Source organism: Passer montanus, unplaced genomic scaffold (assembly GCF_014805655.1).
Source record: "Passer montanus isolate IOZ18808 unplaced genomic scaffold, ASM1480565v1 scaffold39, whole genome shotgun sequence".
NCBI classification, from domain to species: domain Eukaryota; kingdom Metazoa; phylum Chordata; class Aves; order Passeriformes; family Passeridae; genus Passer; species Passer montanus.
In genome coordinates, this window is record NW_024368707.1 from 1,082,948 (window position 1) to 1,105,244 (window position 22,297).

The window sequence follows — 22,297 nt, forward strand, 5'->3', positions numbered from 1 at the left end:
ATCAGGAACTGGAAATAAGTTGGTTTTTTTTTCTCTTCTGTATTTAAGATGGGAAATACAGTTTTACAAAACGTGTGCATTTCTCAATTACTGCTTTTGTTAATGATAACTCAAGTGAGAGAATGACTCTGGTAACAGAGTTATGGAAGGGTTATAATGTGTGTACAAAAATATGAACAACGTTTACACTTAACAGATTAGTGACATTAACACAGGCAGCCGAATCCAGCCATGGTGTAAACTCTTGCAACGCCCCCAGACCTGCTTGAAGGCTGCATTTGTCTCAGTACCTGTGTGAAAAATGTGCTTTTTACACAATCCTATTGATTTTCTGCTTCCACACATGCCTTGGAATTTTTTCTCCTAATCACAGCATTTTGGGCCAGCACCTACTCCTCCACAATGCATTCATACTCATGTGTGCCCTTCTGACATTCAGCAGCAGCTCTGCTCAACTTGTTTCAAGCAGGAGTACAAAATAAAAGGGAAGCACACAAAATACTTCCAGGCAAGTGCACAGCTTAAGGAGTGTTGAGTACTACAAGGGACTGTGATGGTGACAGCAATAATGACCTTGCTGCAGAGTGCTTCCCAGCTAATACTGGGATTTTTGGTTCTTTTTTTCCTAATGAATACCCACAGGTGCAATCTCTAACATATTAGAAGTAAAAAATGCAGGAGTTAGAACCTCCCTATTATTAATTGATTTATTCCTGCATTACACTAAGAGCCATCTTTCTGGAGCTTAAGTGTTCTTGCTCCAACAGCCTGTACTTAAACCAGCAAACCATGTACTGAATTTTAGGCATGCAGTTATATTTTACATGGGAAGGCAATGGGATTCAGACTTGTTCAGAAAGTCAAGTTGCTTTGTCCAGAGATGGATATAAGCTTGTGCTGAAATACAGTACTGGACCGAGGCTCTGCCTCACAACACTTTGCTTCTGTGCCTCTGAGTAAGTCATACAAAGACAATGAGTGTACACTGCATTTTTACCCAGATGGAAACATCCTGCTCCTGATTTCCAAACAATCTGTGGCAAAACCTCATACAAAGCACTTTTGGGGGAAGGTAGAGCCACAGAGGATCAGACAGAGTAAACAAATGCAAACCCTTGGTCCTTAAGTCTATTTGCTACTGACACCAAGGAATTATCCCGCTCACTTATGTCTCCTCTCTGACATACACAGTAAGGCAGGGCTTTAACCCCACAAAGTAAGGAAGGGGGTAGTCCATGAAGGCATGGAAAGGTTCCTCAAGCTGGATATACTCAAATGATCCACCTCTTCCCTCTTTTCCTTACAAAACTTGCCACCTTTGCAGCTTGTTTCACTGCCTGCCAGCAGCTTGGCTGTGCCAAGTTCCCCTTCTTTGGCAAGTGGGGCTGATCAACCCTCTCACAAAGGCCTAACAAGGTAATGTCTTAAGAACATGCAAAGTGCAATATAAGTGCCAAATGTTCTTATTTTTGAGATTAATGAATTAATACTCCAAGCAATAGAAGCACTGAGGTAACTACAGCTTAAATACTACATTCCCTCATGATTTAAAAAAAAAAACAAAACAGCTCTCTTCTCTCTAGAAGATGGACCCTGAATATGAAGTGATAATATTTATATTCTGTCAGGTTTAACACAGACACAGAGTGCCCTTTTAATAACAGCAAAACATGAGCTGAAGTTCTCAGAGAAACCAAGAATTCTGCACTAATGATTTCCTCAAATCCCACCTCTGTGCTGTTCCCAGCACATGTTTACTCCCATTCATTACAGAGGAACTGTTTACTCCCATTCATCCAGAAGAGCTGGTGTCCCATGCCACTGAAGGAAAACACAGTCTAATGTCAGATCTGGCATTCTGATGGCTGAACAGACAGAAATATCCCCCAGCAAAGGTAAATAGCACCATAATCTGCTCTCAGAAAAGTTCAGGTTTTGTCCTTAGCGAAGTCCATGTTGCTCAGCTGGGAGTAAGGCTTTATGTCTTACCCAGTGCACAAGCTCCTATCAGAGCACTCCAACTATCAAGTATCAGCTGATTATCCTGTGGTCAGATGTCAATGGATGTAACAATGAGTTAAACACTGCACATACCTTTTCTGTTTTGTTCCTGTATCAGCTTTGGCCAATGGACCCAAGAGTCAACTGACTAATGACGTGGTCAACAAAACCAAGCCCTGCATTCCTATATGCTGTATGATAATGATGTGGCAGAAGAGTCAACTGCACCCCAACCAGTAAACAAACACTGCTGTAAAATGCTAATGCAAGTACCAGAACCCAGCTGTTTCCATGTGAAAAAACACTGGAAACATCCTGACAAGGTGTCCTGGTTCTGGTGAAACACTACCAGCTGCAGTTAGCCCTGCTTAGTGGTTTCATTCTGTTTTCCCACTCCAGTGCTTGTGTCAAATGTTCCCTTCATCGATGCTCTGCAGCTTCAGTCTTTGGCTGGCATGGGGTCTGGCACCACACCGGGTGTACCCACTGCTTCCTGCCAGAGTCCATGAGGGGAACAGGGCTCCTGGTAAAGCATCTTCCCCAAACAGGCTGAGTTTCACATCAGCTTCTATAGCTCGGGCCAGACTGGCTGCATAACTGTCCAGAGATTTATGAACTTCAGCTTTTACATGAAGAGCAGTATTCTTTGCAGCCTCTGGAAAAAAAAATAGGTAACAGTTGGCAAGCATGGCTGTGTAAATGCTTGAAAACTAATATAGATCCTGTTGTAAAGGCATGATCATTCCCTCTGCAAAATAACTACACATTCATCAACAATACTCAAGCTTCCTACACCATTCTATGAACGCAAAGCTTACAGAGCTTCAGACCTGGAAAATCTGTGTCACTGAAGCTATTTTTGTAGCATCTGTACACCTCTCCATCCACCAACATGTTGACCAATACAAGAGTTCATCCTAAATGTAACTCTTCAGTGAGGCTGCTGAAATACTTTAAAGCCTCAGGGACGCTGAGAGAAAGCCTGAGACTCACCAAGAAGAATTGCTGAATCTGTAGGGAATTATGTACTGAGACTTTCCTCTTTCACTCTCACAAGAAATTAGATGTCTGCTCCTATGTAATCACTCAGAAAGATAGTGGAAAATGTATGCTAATGTGTTTATACAAGGGAATATAAATCTCATGCTGGGAAGAGGGCAAAAGGAAATTTTGCCAAGATGTTTAAAAATTCTATAGAAATAGTTTTCCATAATTTCAGGTTTTATTATTACTTGATTCTTAAAGGCATTATGCTCATTTTCATAATGTCCATAATCACATATTGTTTAGAAAATTCAGTTGTTATTATCAAGTCTTCTATTGGAATTACTGTAACTATCAGCAAAAATTAATGTTCCGACATTTTATAGATGATCACTGCAATGTTCTGCTAGCCCAGAAGCAACAAGCTGACTGAAAAAATTGCATGTGGTTCATCTGTTTTCACCTATACCTGCTGAAGAACACACCTAGTAAAGCAAAGTAGAATTTAAGTATGAAAAATTAAATTAAACAGAATAAAATTATATTCAGATCATTAAAGTCTGTAAATGGAAGAATTTCAAGTCTCTAAGTGACAAAGTTGAGGAGAGACAGAAAATGAGAAACACATGGATGATGCAACCAAAATATGAGGGCAGGAAAATATATTCCCCAAGAAACACAATACAGGCAAAACTTGTAACAGCCACTACGATGAGTGAAATTGGAGAGAGGATATTGCTGTGCAATTTAATTTATATATGTGCAGGGAATCCCAGCTTCTAACTCTTGTCCTTGCCTGCTGCTACTTGAGATCTGGAAGAAAGGCCTGATTTTGCTTTCTGTTGTACCTGCATGAATGATCAGGTTTGTCAAGGCACACAGTGGTCAGATACTTTTCAAGACAATTCTCAAGGTCCCGTGAGGTTTCCTGAGCATTCAGTATAGTTGACTCTGAGCATTTTCATACTTACCCCAACACTCACCTTTAATTTGTTCCACTTCATCTTCAAATGTCACTGAACTCCTCCTTCGAGGGGGACAGATGCAGGGTGGGGCATGAGGGCCATCTGAGCCATAATCTTCAAGAAGCATTGTATCTGTTCCTGAAAAGAGCAAGAATCCCCAAGTAAAACAGTAACACTGAGATACAATATGGTGACAAAATATTTTTCAGCAGTTCCTTCAAAAGATGTCTAAACCCAGCTTTTGTGAGTAAATTTCAGCTCAAATTAAACACTGCACAGGAAAAGAATGAGGTCAGTTTTCACTGAAAGGATTGGGAAATCTTCTCATTAGAGACTGGGCATTGCAGGTCCCAGGATCATGTATTACATGCAGCAAGCAACACACAAGAGGGACTAAGGCTTCCTTCTGCTCTTTAGTAACTCACGTAAAAGCATACAAAGCGAAACAGTATTTCACAGTGGATCACTGTGTATCTATTCCCAGGTTATTTGCAGCGCTCCCTCCTTAACCAGCAGTGGCACTTCTAACAGCATTTTGGTATTGCTTTAGTTTTGTTCAATTGCTTAAACTGCTGTCACAAGATGGTAACACCACATCGTCTTAACTAAGGCAGGTTTACCAGGAGGCTGCTCTCCTTATCACATACAACTGCAGAATATCCACAACAGACAGAAAACTACCAGCACAAAACAACTACCAAAAATAAATCCCAGCTCCACAGACTTCCTTTACAAAAGTAGGAAACAAACCCCTTACACCAAGCAACCCTTAAAAGATCACCCTCTGGTGTCTCTAGAGCAGAAATACTCTCTAAAATAACTACTGCAGTTAAGGACTGGTAGCTGAGTCAACTGCCAGAAAAATCTAGCAACAGATCTGGATAGAAAATTACCATCAGAACTCTTTTTCCCTTTTCCAAACTATCTTCAATTGAGAGATCTTAAGTAGTAATGAAACCATAAGCTGAAACCATCCTAAGTGTTCATGTTTACACTGCAGGATGATCAAGACAAGGTATCTTACAAAATAGGAAACAGGGAAGGACATTGTTCACTTTGTTGCTCTGTTCCTTGTGGATACAGAGAAAGTCTCCAAAGAACAACAGAAACTGAAGGAGAAGGACACAAAAGTAGGAAGTCTTGTTCCCAGGACACGTTACCAAGGGACTGTCATCATTCTGTAAGCTGCATTTTGCAATTAAATCTATTGAGGGCAAGGGAGGAAAAAAGCAACTGCGGCAGTTTTGTTGGAACAGCTACAACAGACGCTTCATGTAATTTGTCCACCAGGAGGCATCTGTGGCTGTAAACATTGGCTGTATACAAGACTGCTGCCAAGTGCAAACTTCTGCCCAAGTAGGGACCAAGAAACTTGCAGTTACCTGAATCCTGTGAGCAGCTGAAACCTGTGTCTCCTGTGCTGCTGCTGTTTCCCAGTGGCCTCCCACCTGCCATGAGGGCAGTAAGGTGAGGAGATAGTCCCAAATCTGCAAGAAAGTTTTGGTTTTGTTACACAGTGAATGATTAAAGAGTTTGCAAAGGTAAAAACCTCTTCCAGTAATACCCACTCTACTGCCTTATTTATTATTCTGCATATAAAACTTACCTTGGTGAAGCAGAGAGCACAGCTTCTGGACTTCCCGTCTTATAAATCCAGTCAGCAGCTCTCAGGTTTGGAAAGGCAAGTCTCCTTTCTCTCTACACCATTTCCCTCCCACTCTTACTGCAACTGTGTGTGTTTTATCAGCCAGACAGGATGAGCACCAAGCATATTTTTTCACATGGTTTGGAAGATTGGCCAGGCATCTTTTAGAAAGAGAATAACCTGGTAGGCACCAGCAGCTGTGACAGGCCATTAGTGTGGGGAAGAAGTTCAGGAGCAAGGTAGGGGCACAGAGATACCCAAGTTCTTTTAAATCTCCAAAACAAGAAGAGAGGAGATTGTGTGATTTTTACGAAGGTGCTGCTTTAGATCCCACCTTGAGATTTTTTTGGGAATGTTTTTCTCCTCCCTATCAGCCTCCAACTAAAACATCTGATAAGAAGCTGACAGCTTCAAGTTTATCGCTTGGAAAAAGAAAGACATTTCCTGTCTTTTCCCTCCCCACCTCAGCTTCCAATGTATTAAGTCATAGCATTTCCTGGATACAGACTTGCCAAAGCTCCTGGAGGTTATGTGGCTACAGCTCCATAACTCTTTCATTTACATGACAGTGTCTCCCAGTGTTCCCAAGTTGCAGAAATGATAACGGATGCCTTGCTGCTCTCATCTTCCTTCTGCATTTTAGATCATCCTTCCCAAGTAAATAACTTCAGTTCCTGCCTTTGCATGAAATATCCCTTGAAGATGTTCTATTTTTGGAAGCTTCTGAACACGACCAAGGAAATTATTAAAAATCTGAATGTCACTGCATTGCTACTTTAAAAAAAAACAAGCCACCAAACTGAGCAACTGGAAGTCTCAGTCTGCAACTTGGGAACACATCAAATAGTTCTATGGCTTTACACAGATTTACTTTGTTTATGATCTTTTCTTCCTAACTATTAATCCTAAATGCTGAACTTGCAGAAAGTTTTGCCAGTGGAACCTCAATGGATTTTAGAGAGTTGTAGCATAAGGCCATTAATCAAAGAAAAAGTGCAGTAAAAAGTACTGTTGGTAGAGCTCAAATCTGGGCAATGCAAAATGGAAGCACACAAAACAAAATGTTTGAGAAAGAAGAAAATAAATTATTTTTATTAACATCATCACTATGTCTTCTCTGCCTGAGAAAGCTTTACTATAGTAGAATGATGTTAACTATAAAAAGAGAAAAATTCTCCTTTCAAATGTAACCTGATTGATAAAAGACTGCTAAAAATTCTAGAAACATCCAACTCTCTTTACAGAGTCCTGAAACATGTCAAACACAGGCAGACAGGAAGCCTTGCTCTTGGTGATATTAGGAAAGTGGTTTTTGCAGCCACATCTTACCTGTGATCCTGTTGGAAATGCTGAAGAGCCGTGATGTCCTGTGCCGCTGAACAAAGGACTTGCGGTAATACCGATCCCCAAAGCACATTCCCAGGAGTTCCTTGCGCACTGTTTTGTTCCACAGCCCATAAATTAGCGGATGGCAAATGGCACTGGAAAAGGACAGCCATGTAGCCAAGGTCTCCAAAGCAGGGGAAATACTGTTTTTACCCCAAAGTGCCTCTGATGTTATTACTACCATGTAAGGTCCCCACGTAATGACAAAAGCCCCAATGACAACCAAGATGGTTATGAAAGCTTTGCACTGGTTGGCTGAGTAAACAACCCCTTGGAAAGCATTCCTTCGGCTGCCAGAGGAGGACGTGGAGGTGCTGGAGTTCTTCCTCCCATTCCTCTGTGAGTCCTCCTCCACAATGACAACACTCCCACAGTGAATTTTGCGGGCCTTAATCCTTGCCACACGGAATATGAATCCATAGCAGATCATCATGACCACAAACGGCAGCAGCACACACCAGATCTGCCAAAAGGCCGTGTAGGCAGCCTCCTTGTGCCAGGCTGCCACACACATCCACTTGAATTGGTCAAACTCCAAGGAGGACCAGCCGAAAAGGGGAGGGAGGCAGCCAATAAGGGAATGCAGCCACACGTAAACAAGAGCTAACACTGCTCTGTTGCCTGTTATCTTCATTGGATAAACCATAGGGTACAGCACAGCGTAGTACCTGCGGGGCAAGAAAAGAATAGTCCACAGGAGAATAAAAGACATAAACAAAGAAAAGAACATGTTTTAATGATGCTGATATCTAGTTCTTTTTTCTTCAAACAGGCTCAGAAGCCCTGTTTCTAGAAACAGTTACATGTAAAAGTAGGTATCACTGCAATCAAGACTGTCAAACTTGGCTAAGGCACAAATGCAACCATCTGTTCTTATGTGTGAGTAAGGTGTGAGCTTAGGGTATAATCTGGAATTTTAAGTCACTATTTCATGTTTATCAAATAGTATGTTATTATACCATCAAGAGCTTTAAAAAACTCTGGATGAATGTCTGCATTTTCCATTATTGATGACATCATTTTCTCTTGCTCCACATCAAAAGTTCATGAGGGGCTGAAGTAAAAACGATACTCCATCAGTACACCATGTAACCCTCTGCAGTGCTTCTCAACTCTATGAACAAGAAGTGGTTACGCTATGAGAGGACCAGGCAATTTGTTACAATTCATTACCAAAGAGCAGCTTACCGGTCTATAGCTATGAGTCCCAAAGTGAGCATGCTGGCTGAGCTGATCAGCATGTAGAGCAGGGCTGAGAAATTGCACCAAACAACCCCAAAGATCCATTCTCGCCTGATGGAGCTGGTCACAACAAAAGGCAGCACCAGCACGGAGAGTAGAAAGTTGGAGAGGGTCAGGCTGAACACAAATTTGTTGCTTAAGGTGAGAAGGTATGACTTGCGATATAGAGTAACAACAATCACCAGGTTGCCCAAACAGATGAAGATGGCAATGACAATTATAGCAATGGACTCGGTGACTCTGACTGCCCCATCTTCCTCTGTGGTCAGGTTCCTCAGGCCCTTTCCATTGCTGAGGGAGGAATTGCTGCTCATGGTCAGAGTGTGGAGATCTGGAGCAGCCAAGACATGCTGAGCAGCTAGAAGCAGAACAATGTTCAGAAACATTCATGTAATAGTTCTTCAAACTCTTTCCAAAGACTGGAGGCCCTTTTGCCTTTGTTGAAATTTACCTGTAGTATGCAAGAAATTGCATATTTTAGATGGGCAAGTGAAGGGGCAGTAAATTTCCTGTGGGCACACCAAAGAGGATAACACCAAGCCTAGAAGAGGGAAGACAAGAAGAGGTGAAGGGGGAGGAAATAAGAAAGAAAATAGGCACATTTTACTTTAAAATTTTCTACAGATCTTACTTGTTTCTAAATCCTACTTACCAGCCCCTTCAACTAGGCAGTGAAGAAACAAGACAAATATCAAGTATCTTTCCTTATCTTGCTTTAAAGGAAGTCACATTTTTAAAAAAATTCTGCCTGTCCTGATAGTTACCTTGTATTCTGCCTATACAGCATTTGCTGGTTTCTATGGATGCCTGGCTAGTCATACCTGCTGTTTATTGCACTAAATAGTTTATTTAGTTGTTTTGCACTGGGTTTGGTATTTTGCACTGAATAGTATGTTTGTATCCTCATGGGATTCCCCTCTCATATCACATGGTCTTCCCCTCTCCCCTAAGCCCCAGTGGTGGTGGTTTCTCCCTGGTCTACCCCTCCTCTGGCCCCTCTCCTGACTTGTATCCCACTGGCTGTAGCTCCTCTCCTCTGCCCCCCTTCCCCTGGGCTTAAAATCTCCCAGGAGGGAACCTCTGACCTCTCTTTGCCTCCCTTGGACTTCCCTGGAGTGGTTCCACAATAAAGTGGGATGATCATCCTGAGAGGAAAGAGCGCCTGTAGTCTTTCACTTTTGTCCTTGTAAGACTGCGAGGGGCCAGGGACCAGAGCTAGCTGGATTGGACCCAAACAGCCCTAGAGTTCAGTCTTACACCCTGCTGACTCTTCCTTAACAGTTGCTAAGTAACATTGAAAGACTCAGGGACCACTATATATACTCTCCCAACATCATTTCTGCGTGTTCATAATCACCTTAGCTACACTGCTGATTGTATTTTACTGCCAACACCAAAGGACTGGAGGAATTGGCTTTCTGTACATGAGGTTTGAAAGATACTTCCTTGCATTAAGATGAGCTCCACGCCACAGAAATGCTTGAGAACCTTTAATCCTTGACTTCTCAGTGTTAGCATCCATCCCATAGATTCACAGCCTCATTTTGTGAAACCTTGTTATTTCTTCCAATTCCTTAGCAATTTCTCTTTTCCCTGCTGCCTTCAAATGGCAATCACTACCTACTTTATTCAGTCCTTCACCTCTCTGTAGGACAGCATAATGAACAAACAAAAAAAATGCAAATATGCAGACCAAAAAAAAAAAAAAAAAAGAAGAAGAAGAAGAAAAAAATAGTAAAAGAGTCCATCAGTGAACATAAAGTTGATTTTAGCATTTCTGGGATGGGACTCAGAAAAGTTATCTTAGCTAATTTTGCAACTCTGCCAGACATGGGTCCCAGACAGTACTTACAGAAATGCTTCCATCTGTGTGGCTGCTATGACATTAGGCAGCACTGTCAGTCTGGAAAGACGCCTTTTTTCCATTTTTATCTGTGCTTTCCTAAGAACATAATTAAAGACATTACTGGGCCATGCTTTGAAAAAAATGTAACTTAGCTCTTCCCTCTGACTGAGGATGTGTGCAAAAACACTCCTCCTCGAATCTCTTTCTCTCTCAGCATGCCTGCACCACCTCTGGGTGCCTTTCCAACACTTTTTGGCCGTAGCGGGTTTTGGAAAGGCGGCTTCCCCCGCGCCCACACCCTGCGATAGCGATGCCCGGAGCACCTGGAGCGCCCCGTTCCCTCACGGCGGGAGAAAGCGACATCGGCAGAGGCGGCCCCCCCGGGCCAGGGCTGCCCAGGGCGGGGACAGCATCCCATCCCATCCCGCCCCGTCCCATCCCATCCCATCCCGGCCGCAGGCACCGCGGTCAGGCTTCCCGCACACCCACCAAGCGAGTGGGACCGAGTTGTAAATACGGTGGGGAAGGGGGGTTTCGCCATTTTGCCCCTGCGCTCCCTCCGGCAGTGAACAAAGGGCTGGAACAGGGTCCTCCGCCCCGGGCATCCATCGCTTCGCCCCCACCCGCCGGTGGCGAGCGCGTCCCACCGCCTCTGTCCCATCCCCGGCTCTGCACTCACCGCCTGCCGCCGCCAGAGCGGGACGTTCCTGGCTGGGGCGCCCGGAACCCCCGTCAGCCGCCGTGGCCTGCCCCGCCATGGGCACGGCCCCGGCCCCGTGCCTGCCCCTCCCGCCGTCCCGCCCCGCCGCCTCAGCCCGCCGCGCCCCCCTCCGCCCGCCATGTTCTCCGTAGCCGCGCCGGGGGCGTCCCCGGGAACTCGGTTAAAAGGGAGGGGAAAAGTACTTTTCTTGGATAAAGTCAAGTCATTTGCCCCGGCTCGTAGTGCCAGGCAGCCGTAGAGCCTAGGTGCTAGACTTCCTAGACCCCGAAACACTATTAAAATTAACACAAGATTTGGGGAAAAGTTTTTCCCACACGCATATCTGAAGCAAGACATCGGATATAGTGTCAGTATAAAGGGTGAACAAAAATTAAATGCTGTGCTTGTGCCTCCCTAGTTCCTGCCTTTCCCTGGCAATACCCTTGAGCACAGAGGGTGACTGCCCTGATGTGAGCTGTGCTATATTTTGATTGCTCTATGGAGTTTTTAATGCTGTGGACATCAGTTTTCTGTAGCTGATGCCTCCATTTGCTCCAATGCTCCAACAGCAGGAGCTGGACTGTATGTCTTGTTCCTGTGCCAGGGGAAGTCCACAGGGAGTTAGTCTGCTCTTTTGATGATGCAGAAAGGCAAGACATGCATCCACCCATCAGTGCTGGAATACTAAGCTGATGCATCATTTTCAATCAGTTCTACTGATACTTTTCTATAGACTTTTTTAAGCTTACCACACCATTGCACTTCGACATTTTAAAAAGACCATTTTTGGACAGCATTCAAAAATGTATCAAACAAGAGATTACACAATGAGCAAAAACTGATGCACAGTAGTTCCACCTGAAAGTGAGGAAGAACATATTTCCTATGCAAATGACTGTGCATGGGTTGCCTACAGAGGTTGTGGAGTTTCCCTCACTGAAGATATTCCAGACCTGTCTAGACACCATCCTATGCCATGTGCTCTGGGATGACCCTGCTTGAAAAGGGAAATTGGACCAGATGATCCACTTTGCCCCATTCTAACCTTGCCCAGATGTGATTCTGTGTGCACACATGTGTGTGTACTAACACAGCACAGGGCACCTGTGTGATGGAGCCAGGCAATGCTTGCTGCAACTGTGAGTGAGGCCATGGAGATGGCCCAGGGCCACCAGAGGCTTCAGAGCTCCCCAAAACTGCTCCTACCCACTGCTCTTGGTGAAGTACCTATGGGGAAGTAGCTGAGGCACAAGCACTTGTGAGGCACACCAACATTCTCCGCTAGCTTCTGCAGCCTAGCTTCACTGAAACAGGGGTTTGGGTGAGCTTGCTGGCTCTTCATCCTGGGCAGTGGAGATTGGAGAGCCCACTCTCCCCACGGTGGCTCCAGAAGCACAGAGAAGTGTGGATGCCCCTTCCTCACCCACCTGCCCCCCATATCACCTCATAGAATCACAGACTGGGTAGGTTGGAAAGGGCCACAATGGGTCATCCCAGAGCACATGGTACAGGGTTGTGTCCAGACAGGTCTGGAATATCACCAATGGTGGAGGCATCACAACCTCTCTGGGCAACCTGTTCTAGTGCTTGGTCACTGCACAGTAAAGAAATTCTTCCTCATGTTCAGGGGGAACTTCTGTGCATCAGTTTCTGCCCGTTGCCTCTTGTCCCATTGCTTGGCACCACTGAGCAGAGCCTGGATCCATACTCTTGGAATCCCCTCCTTATATATTTGTACACATTGATGAGGGCCCCTCTCAGCCACCTCTTCTCGAGGCTGAACAGGCCCAGCTTCCTCAGCCCTTCCACCTAACAAAGATCAGTCACTTAATCATTTTCGCTGCCCTCTGCTGGACCCGCTCCAGGAGCTCTATGTCCCTCCCGTCCTGGAGAGAACACTCCAGATGTGGGCTCACTAGAGCTGAGCAGATGGGCAGGATCCTCTACCTCGCCCTGCTGGCAACACTCTCCCGGATGCATCCCAGGATTCCGCCGCCGCCGGGGCTCCGCACCGCGCGGCCCTGGAAGCGGAAACGCTCCGAGGCGGCGGTTCCGGGGGCGCCGGCGCTGCCGTGAGTGCTGTGCGGGAGCAGACGGGAGGAGAGGGGCTTCGCCGCCTCCGCCCCTTCCGCCGCCTCCTGTCTTCTGCTCGGCGAAGAGGAGGCCGCCATGCACCCCGTTTTCCAGAGCAGCCGGCGTGACTTCACCTTCGGGCCGTGGAAGCTGAGCGCCGCCCGGACGCACATCATGAAGTCGGCGCAGGCCGAGAGGTGGGGCGGACTCTGGGCTGGGGGTGCAGGGGGACACAGCACAGCACCGTGTCCCCGCTGTTCGGGGAGCTACCGCGGGGCTGCGGCCTCGGCCGTCACAGCGAGGGGCTGGGGGCGTCGGGTGGCCTTGCGAAGGAAACACGCAGCGTTCCCAGGGCGGGGGAGACGCTCATCGGCTCCCGGGGTTGTTCCTTCTCTTCAAGCTTGATTCTCTGGCTGGAGAACTCGGGCGATTTGGGTTACAGGTAATTTCCAAAATTTTGCTTCAATGATTGCAGAAGGCAGCCTACAAGAAAGACGAAGAGGGACTTTTTACAAGGGCATGTAGTACGGGGAAAAAGAGGAATGGATTCCAACTGAGAGGAAATTTAGATTGGACCCTAGGAAAGAAATTCCTGACTGTGAGGGTGCTGAGTCCCTGGAACGGGTTGCCCAGATAAGCTGTGGATGCCCCATCCCTGGAGATATCCCAGGCCTGGAGATATCCCAGGCCAGGCCAGGATGGAGCTTTGGGCAACCTGGTCTGGTGGAGGTATCCTTTCCCATGGCAGAGACGTTGGAACTTCACCTTTAGGTTTCTTCCAACTCAGACCATTTTGATTGTGTAATTATAATGGTTTTGGATCTCTAGATCTCTGTGAACTGAGACCCGCTAATTAGAAGCCTGATTTTTTAAATTACTTTTGAAAAAGAATATTTTTACTGTCTCCTACCATGTCTTGGTAAAACCTCTTTTAAGATAGTGGTTTTCATTAAAAATTTATAATTTTCTCTCTTCTTGTAGGACTTCCAAATCCACTGAAATCATTGGAGGAAATGTTTCTGTATCAGCATCAATTACTTAAGTTAAATTTGCTAATGTGGAACTGGAGAGTTCAGTTGTGCCATAACTGACCTTAAAGGCGGATGGATTTGGCAGATACTTCTCAGTTTCGTTTTCTGGAATAAATTTCAGTATACATAGAAATCTCATCAGTCTTGTTAAATGTACTTTCATTTATCTTGCTTTTACCTTTTCTGAGGCTAATAAGGCATCCTCTGGGAGGAACTGGCTGCTTATGGCTGGGATGGGTGCACTGTTTGCTGGGTAAAACATTGTCTGGATGGCTGAGTTCAAAGAGTGATGGTGAATGGAGTTACATCCTGCTGGTGGCCCATCGACAGTGGTGTTCCCCAGAGCTCAGTGTTGGGGTCAGTCCTGTTCAATATCTTTATTGATGGTCTGGACAAGGTGACTGAGTGCACCCTCAGTAAGTTCACAGATGACCCCAAGCTAGGTAGAAGTGTTGATTTACTGGAGGGTAGGAAGGCTCAGCAGAGGGATCTGGACAGACTGTATCAATGAGCTGAGGCCAGTTGTAGGAGGTGCAACAAGGTCATAGTGATCCATTTTGTCTTTTTTATTGCTTGGGGCACATTATTAGTATCTGTAGGAATTTTATTTCTGGCAAATATATATTCCAAAAATCCCTCCGCAACCTGTGTAGAAAGGTGAAGGATTAAATGTGCCATAGCCAAGAACTCTTTTCTATGCAGGGGTTGGGTTTTGCAGGTCAAGGGCTCCTACACTTGATGAAATGGAAAAGTTCATAATGTTATTCTGCCTTCTTTGGGAAAAAAACATAGAATCTTATTTTCCAGGTCTGTGAATTTACTGTTTTTATTTTAGTTAGGTTAACACTGTTCTTTTGTATTCAGGGTTACAGAAATAACCACTTTTGTTCAGGAATGTCGTGTTACCAATGTGAACATTATGATTGGACACTCTTCTCTCTCCCCTCACTCAAATAGGTGTATTTCCTAAAGCTTTCTTCTCTTCAGATTTCAGATACTCCTTTTTGATCTTGGGAAGTCAGGTAGGCGAGGAGGAAAAGTTTAGGAAGCATGCCAGTATGTGTCTTCTACCAGCAGAATACAGTAGTGTCTTCTGCAATTTTTACATACTCTGCCAGGATTGTACATTTTTTGTAGGCTTCTAAATTTGGAGCTATTATGCAGTGAATTCAAACTTGCTTATGATGAGTCCTTGTTCCTAAAGGTTTCTTTGAGCACCTACTGAAGTTGGTCCACTGACCATCCAGGAATTTGCTAGCACAGGTGGAAAATTGCTTCTGCATTCTTCTCAGATACTCTTGATTCCTCATGTGTGAGAATTTTGTCTGAGCCTGATGGCGAAGGAATGTTTTAGGAGTACTTTTTTTGGTGGAAAAGTCACTTCAGATCAATGAGTCTGCATTTCAGGTGAAATGATTAACCTGGTGATGTGTCTTCTAAGTTATCATGGTCTAAAGAATCCTAGTTCCAAAACAAGGACTGCTTTCACTTAGCTGCGATCAGCTGACTGATGCTTCTCATTTTTCTCTGCAGGTTGGCTGATGAATTACACATGCCTTCCCTACCAGAGATGATGTTTGGAGACAATGTCCTAAGAATACAGCATGACCATGGTTTTGGAATTGAGTTCAATGCTACAGATGCTTTAAAATGTGTCAATAATTGTCAAGGTATGATCAAAGTCGCTTGTGCAGAGGAGTGGCAAGAGAGCAGGTACAGTATTTTTATCACCAGTGGGCAAGTACTGGGTTGTTGTCTCTGGAACTGTCATACAGTAGTTAAAGGAACAAACTGAACTCTTGAGGACCACATTGCATTTGATTCTACTCTAGATGCAGCATGTGATCACAGAGGTCACTTTGCTTTTCTTTGCTGTCATCGTCCTTTCTGTCAAATTGGGTCAGCTGTATTTTTCAGCTGTGTCATGGATTTCTTAAAGTAAATGTCAAGTTTAACATGACTTAATGCTGTTTCTGTTTATTCAAACTCAGAGAGCCTTAAGCATTGCAGGACTGTATTGTGTGGTGTTCCAAAGTGCTGTACATGTTCAAAATCTTGGCCTTAGGAATAAAGCAGAACAGTTGCCATGCATGAGAACTAATTATGATGCTTAGTATTTGTCAAATTTGATTTAGTTGTAGAGCATCTGGAAATAAAGCACAGAAACAAATCAAAGTTATCCTGAAAACTAAGCTAAATTGCAGTGTTAATGATTGCTGTGTGTTGTCAAGAGATCACTTTCTGCCTACTTAAAGAAAGATTCATCTTGAAATAAAAATTTTTCAGCAATAACGCGTGAGAATCTTTATTATGAGTCAGAACTGAGATAGATCAAGAATTCTCATAATTGTTTTCAGAATTATTATGGAAACAGATGTGAAACCATGATTAAGTCTTGACATTGTGATTGCAGCTCAGACAATGCTGCTGTTTTTCATTAGGAACAGTGTCAGAATTCTAATGCACAGTCATATGTGAGGTTGTAATTTTTTGACAATTGCTATGAAGCTATTACTACAAAGCTGTTTTCTCTTTCACTATTGAGGAGTGAGACTGAGCACAGTAAGGAAATTGTCAAGCCATATGACTGGACTTACACAACAGATTACAAAGGAACTTTGCTGGGAGATACTGCAACATTAAAGGTAATAATTTTCTTTTTGTTAATTGATGACTGCATCTTGCTTCAGTCAAACTTTTTTTAAAGCTGTTATTTACCTTTCAGTAGGCTTCTTTAAAATCTTTTGTGCTTTGTAATTTCTGATTTCAAAGTGTAATTTGGGCTTCTCATGTCTCTCAGCTCAATTTATCCTAATCAAATAATGGCTTATTTTAATAATGAAGGTGGGTGGTGTCTTAAAGCATTTTAGAATTAAAGCATATGGGAGGCTTCAGCTCTTGCGGGGGGCTGCTCTGGAGCCTCAAGCTGCTCACATACAGCAGAACTATCAGCTGTGTCATTCTGTAGTGCCTTCATGCTCTGCTGCTTGCATGTTTGTCTGTTTTCTGACCTGGCTGCTTTCAATGGTCTGATATTTTTCTGCATCAGCAGCTCAGTAACTCCTCATATTTAAACTCACAGGCCCCCTCATGCCTTTATTTTTGTGAAAATAAGACTGAAGTTCCCAGCTTCTGTTTACTGCATACAGGTTGCTTGCTACTAAGCAGATAATCTGTATCAATTCACTAGAATTGCTTTAGTCAGAGATCATTTGAGTTGTGCTGGAATTAAAAGTACAGCATAGAAATGAACAATGTTGGTCCATAGTATTTGGACACCAGAAGTGTCTGTGGAGACCATGAGATGCAAAACATAGAGGTACTTGATTTCCATGGAAAAGCTTTATTAGAATCCTTTTCAAGGTGTGTTGTGGGCTACGGGTGCTAAATGCACAGAATTCTATTTATAAACCTGAACTTCTCATATGTATGTTGAACACAAGACATCTTCAAATGTTTTTAAAGAAAGCAGAATTGTTTGTAGTTGAAACCCTACTGAGCCTGGTACCCAGAGAGAAGTCAGAATTTTCCAGAAGAAACTCTTGGAAACTTTGATTTTAACTTTTTCTCTTAGAAATTTGGGGTGTCTTAAGCTTAGTGCCCTAGAAGATTTTTCCTTATTAAAACTGTGGAATTCAAAATATCAGAACAAACTTTATGTAGTTTGGCAAAAAGTTAATATCCTAACTGCTCTTAATATTTTTCTCTAGGTTGTTCCTACAACAGAACACATAAATACAGAGAAATTGAAAGCCAGGGAACAAATTATGTTTTTTGAAGAAGTACTCCTGTTTGAAGATGAACTCCATGATCATGGAGTATCAAGTCTGAGTGTGAAAGTAGTGAGTATTGGGAGGTGTATAAAAGATACCTGGGGACTCAGTTGGCTGATTAATGCAAAGCTGCTTTTTGCATGTTGTTTTTTCTGGGACTTAAACTTTAAAGCACAAAGTTCCTCATCCTTGCTCTTACAAATATGATCTTACTGGAGATGATGTTGTCTTGAAACCTTTGTCATCTGTCATGTGCTCCGGGGAAAATCTTTTGTCTCCTGTGTCCTGCCTAACAGTCCTTTGAGACACTGTCTGCCCCGCTGCCCAGTCATAGCTGTAGCAAATCAACCGCCCAAACTTTGACTTCATTCTTGAAAACTTCTCATATTGCCTTGCATTGTGAATATCTGATGTAGACAAGTACATGCTTAAAGTAAGCCTTTGTAAGGTGCTGAATGGGCCATCTTTATTTTTGCAGAGAGTTATGCCATCCAGCTTTTTTGTGCTGCTGAGGTTCTTCTTGCGAGTGGATGGGGTACTCATCAGGATGAATGATACAAGGCTTCATCATGAGGTAAACCTTTACTTTCCATGATTAATTACTTTACAGATGTTCCCTTGCCATTTTACTTCCAGTGACTCAGTGATATTCCTCTAATTTAATACTGATGTTTGGGAGCACAAAAACTTCCGAGTGTATTTTATTATTGTGGTAGTGCTGAGCTAGCCACTTAGTGCTGGATGCCATATGTATGAGCAGAGTAGGCTACCCCTCATGTGATGTAATCATTTAAATACATTTGACAGACACAGATTAGAGAAGGAAGTACAAGAGGAAAAATAGGCAGCAGTAAAGGGTTCAATAGGGTCTTGTCTCCAAGTACATTATTTTTGTCTTACACTTGCAGTCTAACTCTATTAGGTAACTTGCAAACAACTGTCCATAGTACATTGAGTTCTGGTGTCTCACCAAATAATACAGGATGTTAAGATTTGGGGGTTGGTATTTCTGAGTAGATGTGTAGGAGTTCTAGCTGAGTAAAAATTAACAAGCATATTCAGTCATATTTTTTTGAAACATGTACGCAGGTGGTTTTTGGAAAAAAACAACATTGTTGTCATCTGTCTTCATGAATTTGAATGTACATTTCTTCTCCTAGGTGAAAATTTGTGGTCAACCAAATTCCAATGCTTCCTAAATTAAATGTATTTAAAATTCTTGTTTTACTGATACCAGATGATTGATTTTTTCCATTAGGCTGACAAGACCTACATGTTGCGAGAATACACATCCAGGGAAAGCAAAATATCAAGTCTAAAGGTATTGGATTTTTAAAACTTTGGTTCTTTTCCTTCTGTGTGCTTTTTAGTTTTATGGTCAGCATAGAAAATACTGTCTCTTAAGTGCTTCTTTGTTTGGTTTGGAATTAATACCGAAGAAAGTTCTTTCTGCTTATGCAGCTTTTGTTTTGGTGATTTTAGAGCAGATTTACATTTTGTAAATGCTCAGATCACGTGACAGGGTATGGGATTAGGACATTTTTTCTACTGTTGAGGTCATAAAATGTTTTTATTATTTTATTTTTTCATAGAACTGTTTAGCTGCAGAATTGGGTACTCCATGTCCCATGATGTTAAATTTCATGGCTGGTTGTATGCTTCCAACCCATGTTAGGGGTTAAGATCTGTTTGGTAATAGACTTCTTAATTTTTTTCTCAAATATTTGAGATTAATAGGCCACCTTAAAACTCTAGTAATGGCTCAGAATAATTTGTGGTATATTTGGAGTTGCAGCTGTGGTTGTTATTCGTGACAAACACCTGAACTTTCATTTTCTTGTACCTTTTCTCCTCCTTTACTTTTAGTTTGCCTCTAAAAAGTTTGCCTGTAGTGGTGTTTACATTCAGTAAGTTATAAATTGTCTGTAGTAGTTTGGAGTTGGAATACTTTTTCTTATCCCCTCTTTTCTTTCACTCATTTAATGTAAAATTTTTGCTTTTTAGAACGTTCCACCTTCCCTGTTCACGGAACCTAATGAGATCTCTCAGTATCTACCCATAAAGGAGACAATCTGTGAAAAACTAGAATTCCCAGAGAAGCTGGAGCCTAAACCAGAAACATCACTGGAAACCACATGTGCTAAGTCTAAATAAATGTGACTTTATAGGACTTGAAGTATACTGGAGATTATGTGATCGTGGTTGTTGATATATGGGGGGGTGTTTCACTACTAGTGGAATGAAGAATTTGGCTAATTTTTTTGTAGCCTTTAGAAGAAACATTTCAAACAGGTTTTGCTAATGGTGTTTTTTGTTTGTGGTTTTTTTAACCTGTGTTTGGAGTTGGTGATAGACTGGTGGTGAGTTACAGTTTTCAGCAGCATTGGAGAAATGACTATTGGGAATCTGGGATCTGTTTAGTTCACCAAACAGGCAGGAATATTGTCTGGACCCCCATCCACTAACAATTCTATGAAGATTTTGTCATTGCTGCTTCAGATACTATGAAACTGCCAGAGTTGTAAAACTGGCGTGATTTTATTTTTATTGAGAAATAATCCACAGTAAAAAAAAAAAAAAAATCTGCTGCATTTATTTTGATCTGTACATCCTTGACTACCCATTTTGCTTGGCTTCCCCTACTGGTAACCAACAAAGTTACTTCTTGTAGTTTCTGATCCAGGGTATCACCTAAGAATATTCATTTCATCTGAGATAGGTTTAAGTGTAGGGAAAAAAAGTATATTTTTTTGACACTATATAAAGGTAAAAATTATTTGTGAAGCATTAACGCCAGAGCAGGAGGAGAGCTGGAAGTTAACAGAGAGACACTGCTAAGTCTCTTCACAAATGCTGGTTTAATCTGGTGTCAGCTGGAGTTCTGTGGGCAGTTCTGGGACTCTCCTCAAGTGAGAGTGTGCTGCTCTGGTAATGTACGATGCTGGAAAGGTATTGCCCTGCACTGGCCTTCTCTTGGATGTGCCCACATGGGCCGGTTCTACTGCCCTGATGGCCAAGTTGCAAAATTGCAGTGAGGCTTAAGGCTGGATAAGTCTGATCCCTAAAGGGTGCTGGTATTTGCAGTTTTAGAAATGAGATCCTGTGTGGCCTTAGAAGGATACTAACATGTTTTCCAGATGCATAATTTTGATTTATTTTAAAATTCTTCTAAGTTCTAGTATTGGTAGAAGTGTGATCACTTGTATAGTCATGGTTTCAACACTCTGAAACTGAATACTTGTATTGCTTTTGGAAATTCTGCAATATATTACTGGTTTGGCTTAAGAATGGGGCAGCCAAGCAGGCTTGCCTGGGTTTGCTGCTGACACTCAGTGCAGGAAGCAAGTAAGTGCAGTGAAAAGCAGGCCCTGTGGTGCAAGGTGCTTGCAGATAAGAACATGGACATTGTGATGTCTTGGGGTTTTTGTTTAAAAATCTTCATATTCTACACCGCATGGCTTACTAGCAGCAACACACCACAAAACCTAGTATTTAATAATGTATTTTGTGAAGTGGTTTTCATGTAGAGAAGACCTTGAGGTTTTTACTGGGGCAAAAAAGTGTACTGCCATGTAAATGACTGATCCCTTATTAAAAAGAACACACTGATTTCACTTGTATTTGAGACAGCCTGGTCAGTGAGTTCTACAGCAGGTAGAAAGGCAGGAACTAACTGCAGTTTTTCCTGTGTTATTGATTTACTCTAACCATGGGGAAGACATTTTTCTGTGCTTCCATTCCCTGTATGTAAAAACGAGAGTTAATATATGCCTACCTCACAGAGAGACTGTGAGGATTAGTTTGTACAAAATTATTGATTAGAATTTTTTTTTCCTGAATACAACTTCAGCCTTATCTTTGGAATTCTTTGGAAACGATTACTGCTAAAAAATTATGTATAAGATAAGTGAAGAGAACTGATAGTTTCTGAAAGAAGTTGTCAGCTGTGATAATTACCAGATAATTATCAGACATGATCTGGGTGAATGAATTTATGACCACTTTGAAATAGAAGCAAGGTCCTCTATGTTCCCTGTTACAGTCCTAAATTCTGTTGGCTTTTTTTCATCTTCCTGCCCTTGTTTCCTAAACATTTTAGTGTCAGGATGAAGAAAGGGACTACAAATGAATGCAGCACCAAAGAGATTAAAATCCATTTAGTAATAGAAGATTATTTTTTAATCCATTTCCCTCCATTAATAGAGGGAAGTGAGGAAAGAGTGAAAACGAAGAGAATGACAAATGGGGATGAAGAGTTATTTTTCTGGTAGAAGTAAATCATGGCACTTGCTCGAAGGCATGTATACTAATAAATGCTTAGAGTTTATAAAAACACTCTTTTACAGCTGGTATGACTGGGAGCAGAGCTCATGTAGTGCTGGCATGAAGGAAACTATATCTGCATTTGTTAATTCAGATTGTGATTTGAGCTTGGTCAGTGATGCTAACATTAAACTCATTTGGTCTGAAATAGTGTGGGGGAAAGCCACAGAGTGGGGAGGGAGCAGTGGAAAGGGCGCTCTGCATGTTTAGCTTATACTGTGTGTTTTCTCTTGTCCATCATACATCCTAATTTGTGACCTATTGGTAAAGTTTTATGGAATTGATTTGTATCCTGACTGTAGATACGTGCTCTCGGTCTATGCTAAAG

The 22,297-nt window shown here is 42.6% G+C and overlaps 2 protein-coding genes across 7 annotated transcripts; one reads left to right on the forward strand and one right to left on the reverse strand.

Annotated features, from left to right (window-relative positions):
* Positions 1-9: 9 nt before the first annotated feature.
* Positions 10-12,762, reverse strand: GPR161 (G protein-coupled receptor 161). 6 transcript variants are annotated; one of them, XM_039718134.1, is made up of 8 exons: positions 10,749-10,873; positions 10,076-10,165; positions 8,675-8,764; positions 8,170-8,581; positions 6,925-7,649; positions 5,333-5,437; positions 3,957-4,088; positions 10-2,656 (listed from the first exon to the last, which is right to left on the reverse strand). In XM_039718134.1, the coding sequence occupies exons 4-8, from the start codon at positions 8,535-8,537 to the stop codon at positions 2,409-2,411; spliced, it is 1,578 nt and encodes a 525-aa protein (XP_039574068.1). In that variant the 5' UTR covers positions 8,538-8,581; positions 8,675-8,764; positions 10,076-10,165; positions 10,749-10,873; the 3' UTR covers positions 10-2,408. The 6 variants fall into 6 exon arrangements, with proteins under 6 accessions (XP_039574068.1, XP_039574066.1, XP_039574067.1 ...); XM_039718132.1 differs by lacking the exon at positions 10,749-10,873 and adding an exon at positions 12,717-12,762 and having other exon boundaries at positions 8,170-8,764; XM_039718133.1 differs by lacking the exon at positions 8,675-8,764 and having other exon boundaries at positions 8,170-8,674.
* Positions 12,763-12,810: 48 nt separating this feature from the next.
* Positions 12,811-20,228, forward strand: TIPRL (TOR signaling pathway regulator). Its single transcript, XM_039718035.1, has 7 exons — positions 12,811-13,039; positions 15,407-15,586; positions 16,419-16,518; positions 17,584-17,715; positions 18,125-18,220; positions 18,905-18,967; positions 19,651-20,228. Exons 1-7 carry the CDS (start codon positions 12,939-12,941, stop codon positions 19,798-19,800), a joined length of 822 nt encoding a protein of 273 aa, XP_039573969.1. The 5' UTR covers positions 12,811-12,938; the 3' UTR covers positions 19,801-20,228.
* Positions 20,229-22,297: the final 2,069 nt, after the last annotated feature.

Coding starts and splice junctions, on each gene's coding strand:
- GPR161 (XM_039718132.1), bottom strand. CDS start 8,609: ATGTTTCTGAACATTGTTCTGCTTCTAGCTGCTCAGCATGTCTTGGCT. Junction 5,438..6,924: donor CATTTCCAACAGGATCACAG/GTAAGATGTGGC, acceptor ACTTTCTTGCAG/ATTTGGGACTATCTCCTCAC. Junction 2,657..3,956: donor AATTAAAGGTGAGTGTTGGG/GTAAGTATGAAA, acceptor TTTTTTTTCCAG/AGGCTGCAAAGAATACTGCT.
- TIPRL (XM_039718035.1), top strand. CDS start 12,939: ATGCACCCCGTTTTCCAGAGCAGCCGGCGTGACTTCACCTTCGGGCCG. Junction 16,519..17,583: donor GAGATACTGCAACATTAAAG/GTAATAATTTTC, acceptor ATTTTTCTCTAG/GTTGTTCCTACAACAGAACA. Junction 17,716..18,124: donor CAAGTCTGAGTGTGAAAGTA/GTGAGTATTGGG, acceptor TTATTTTTGCAG/AGAGTTATGCCATCCAGCTT.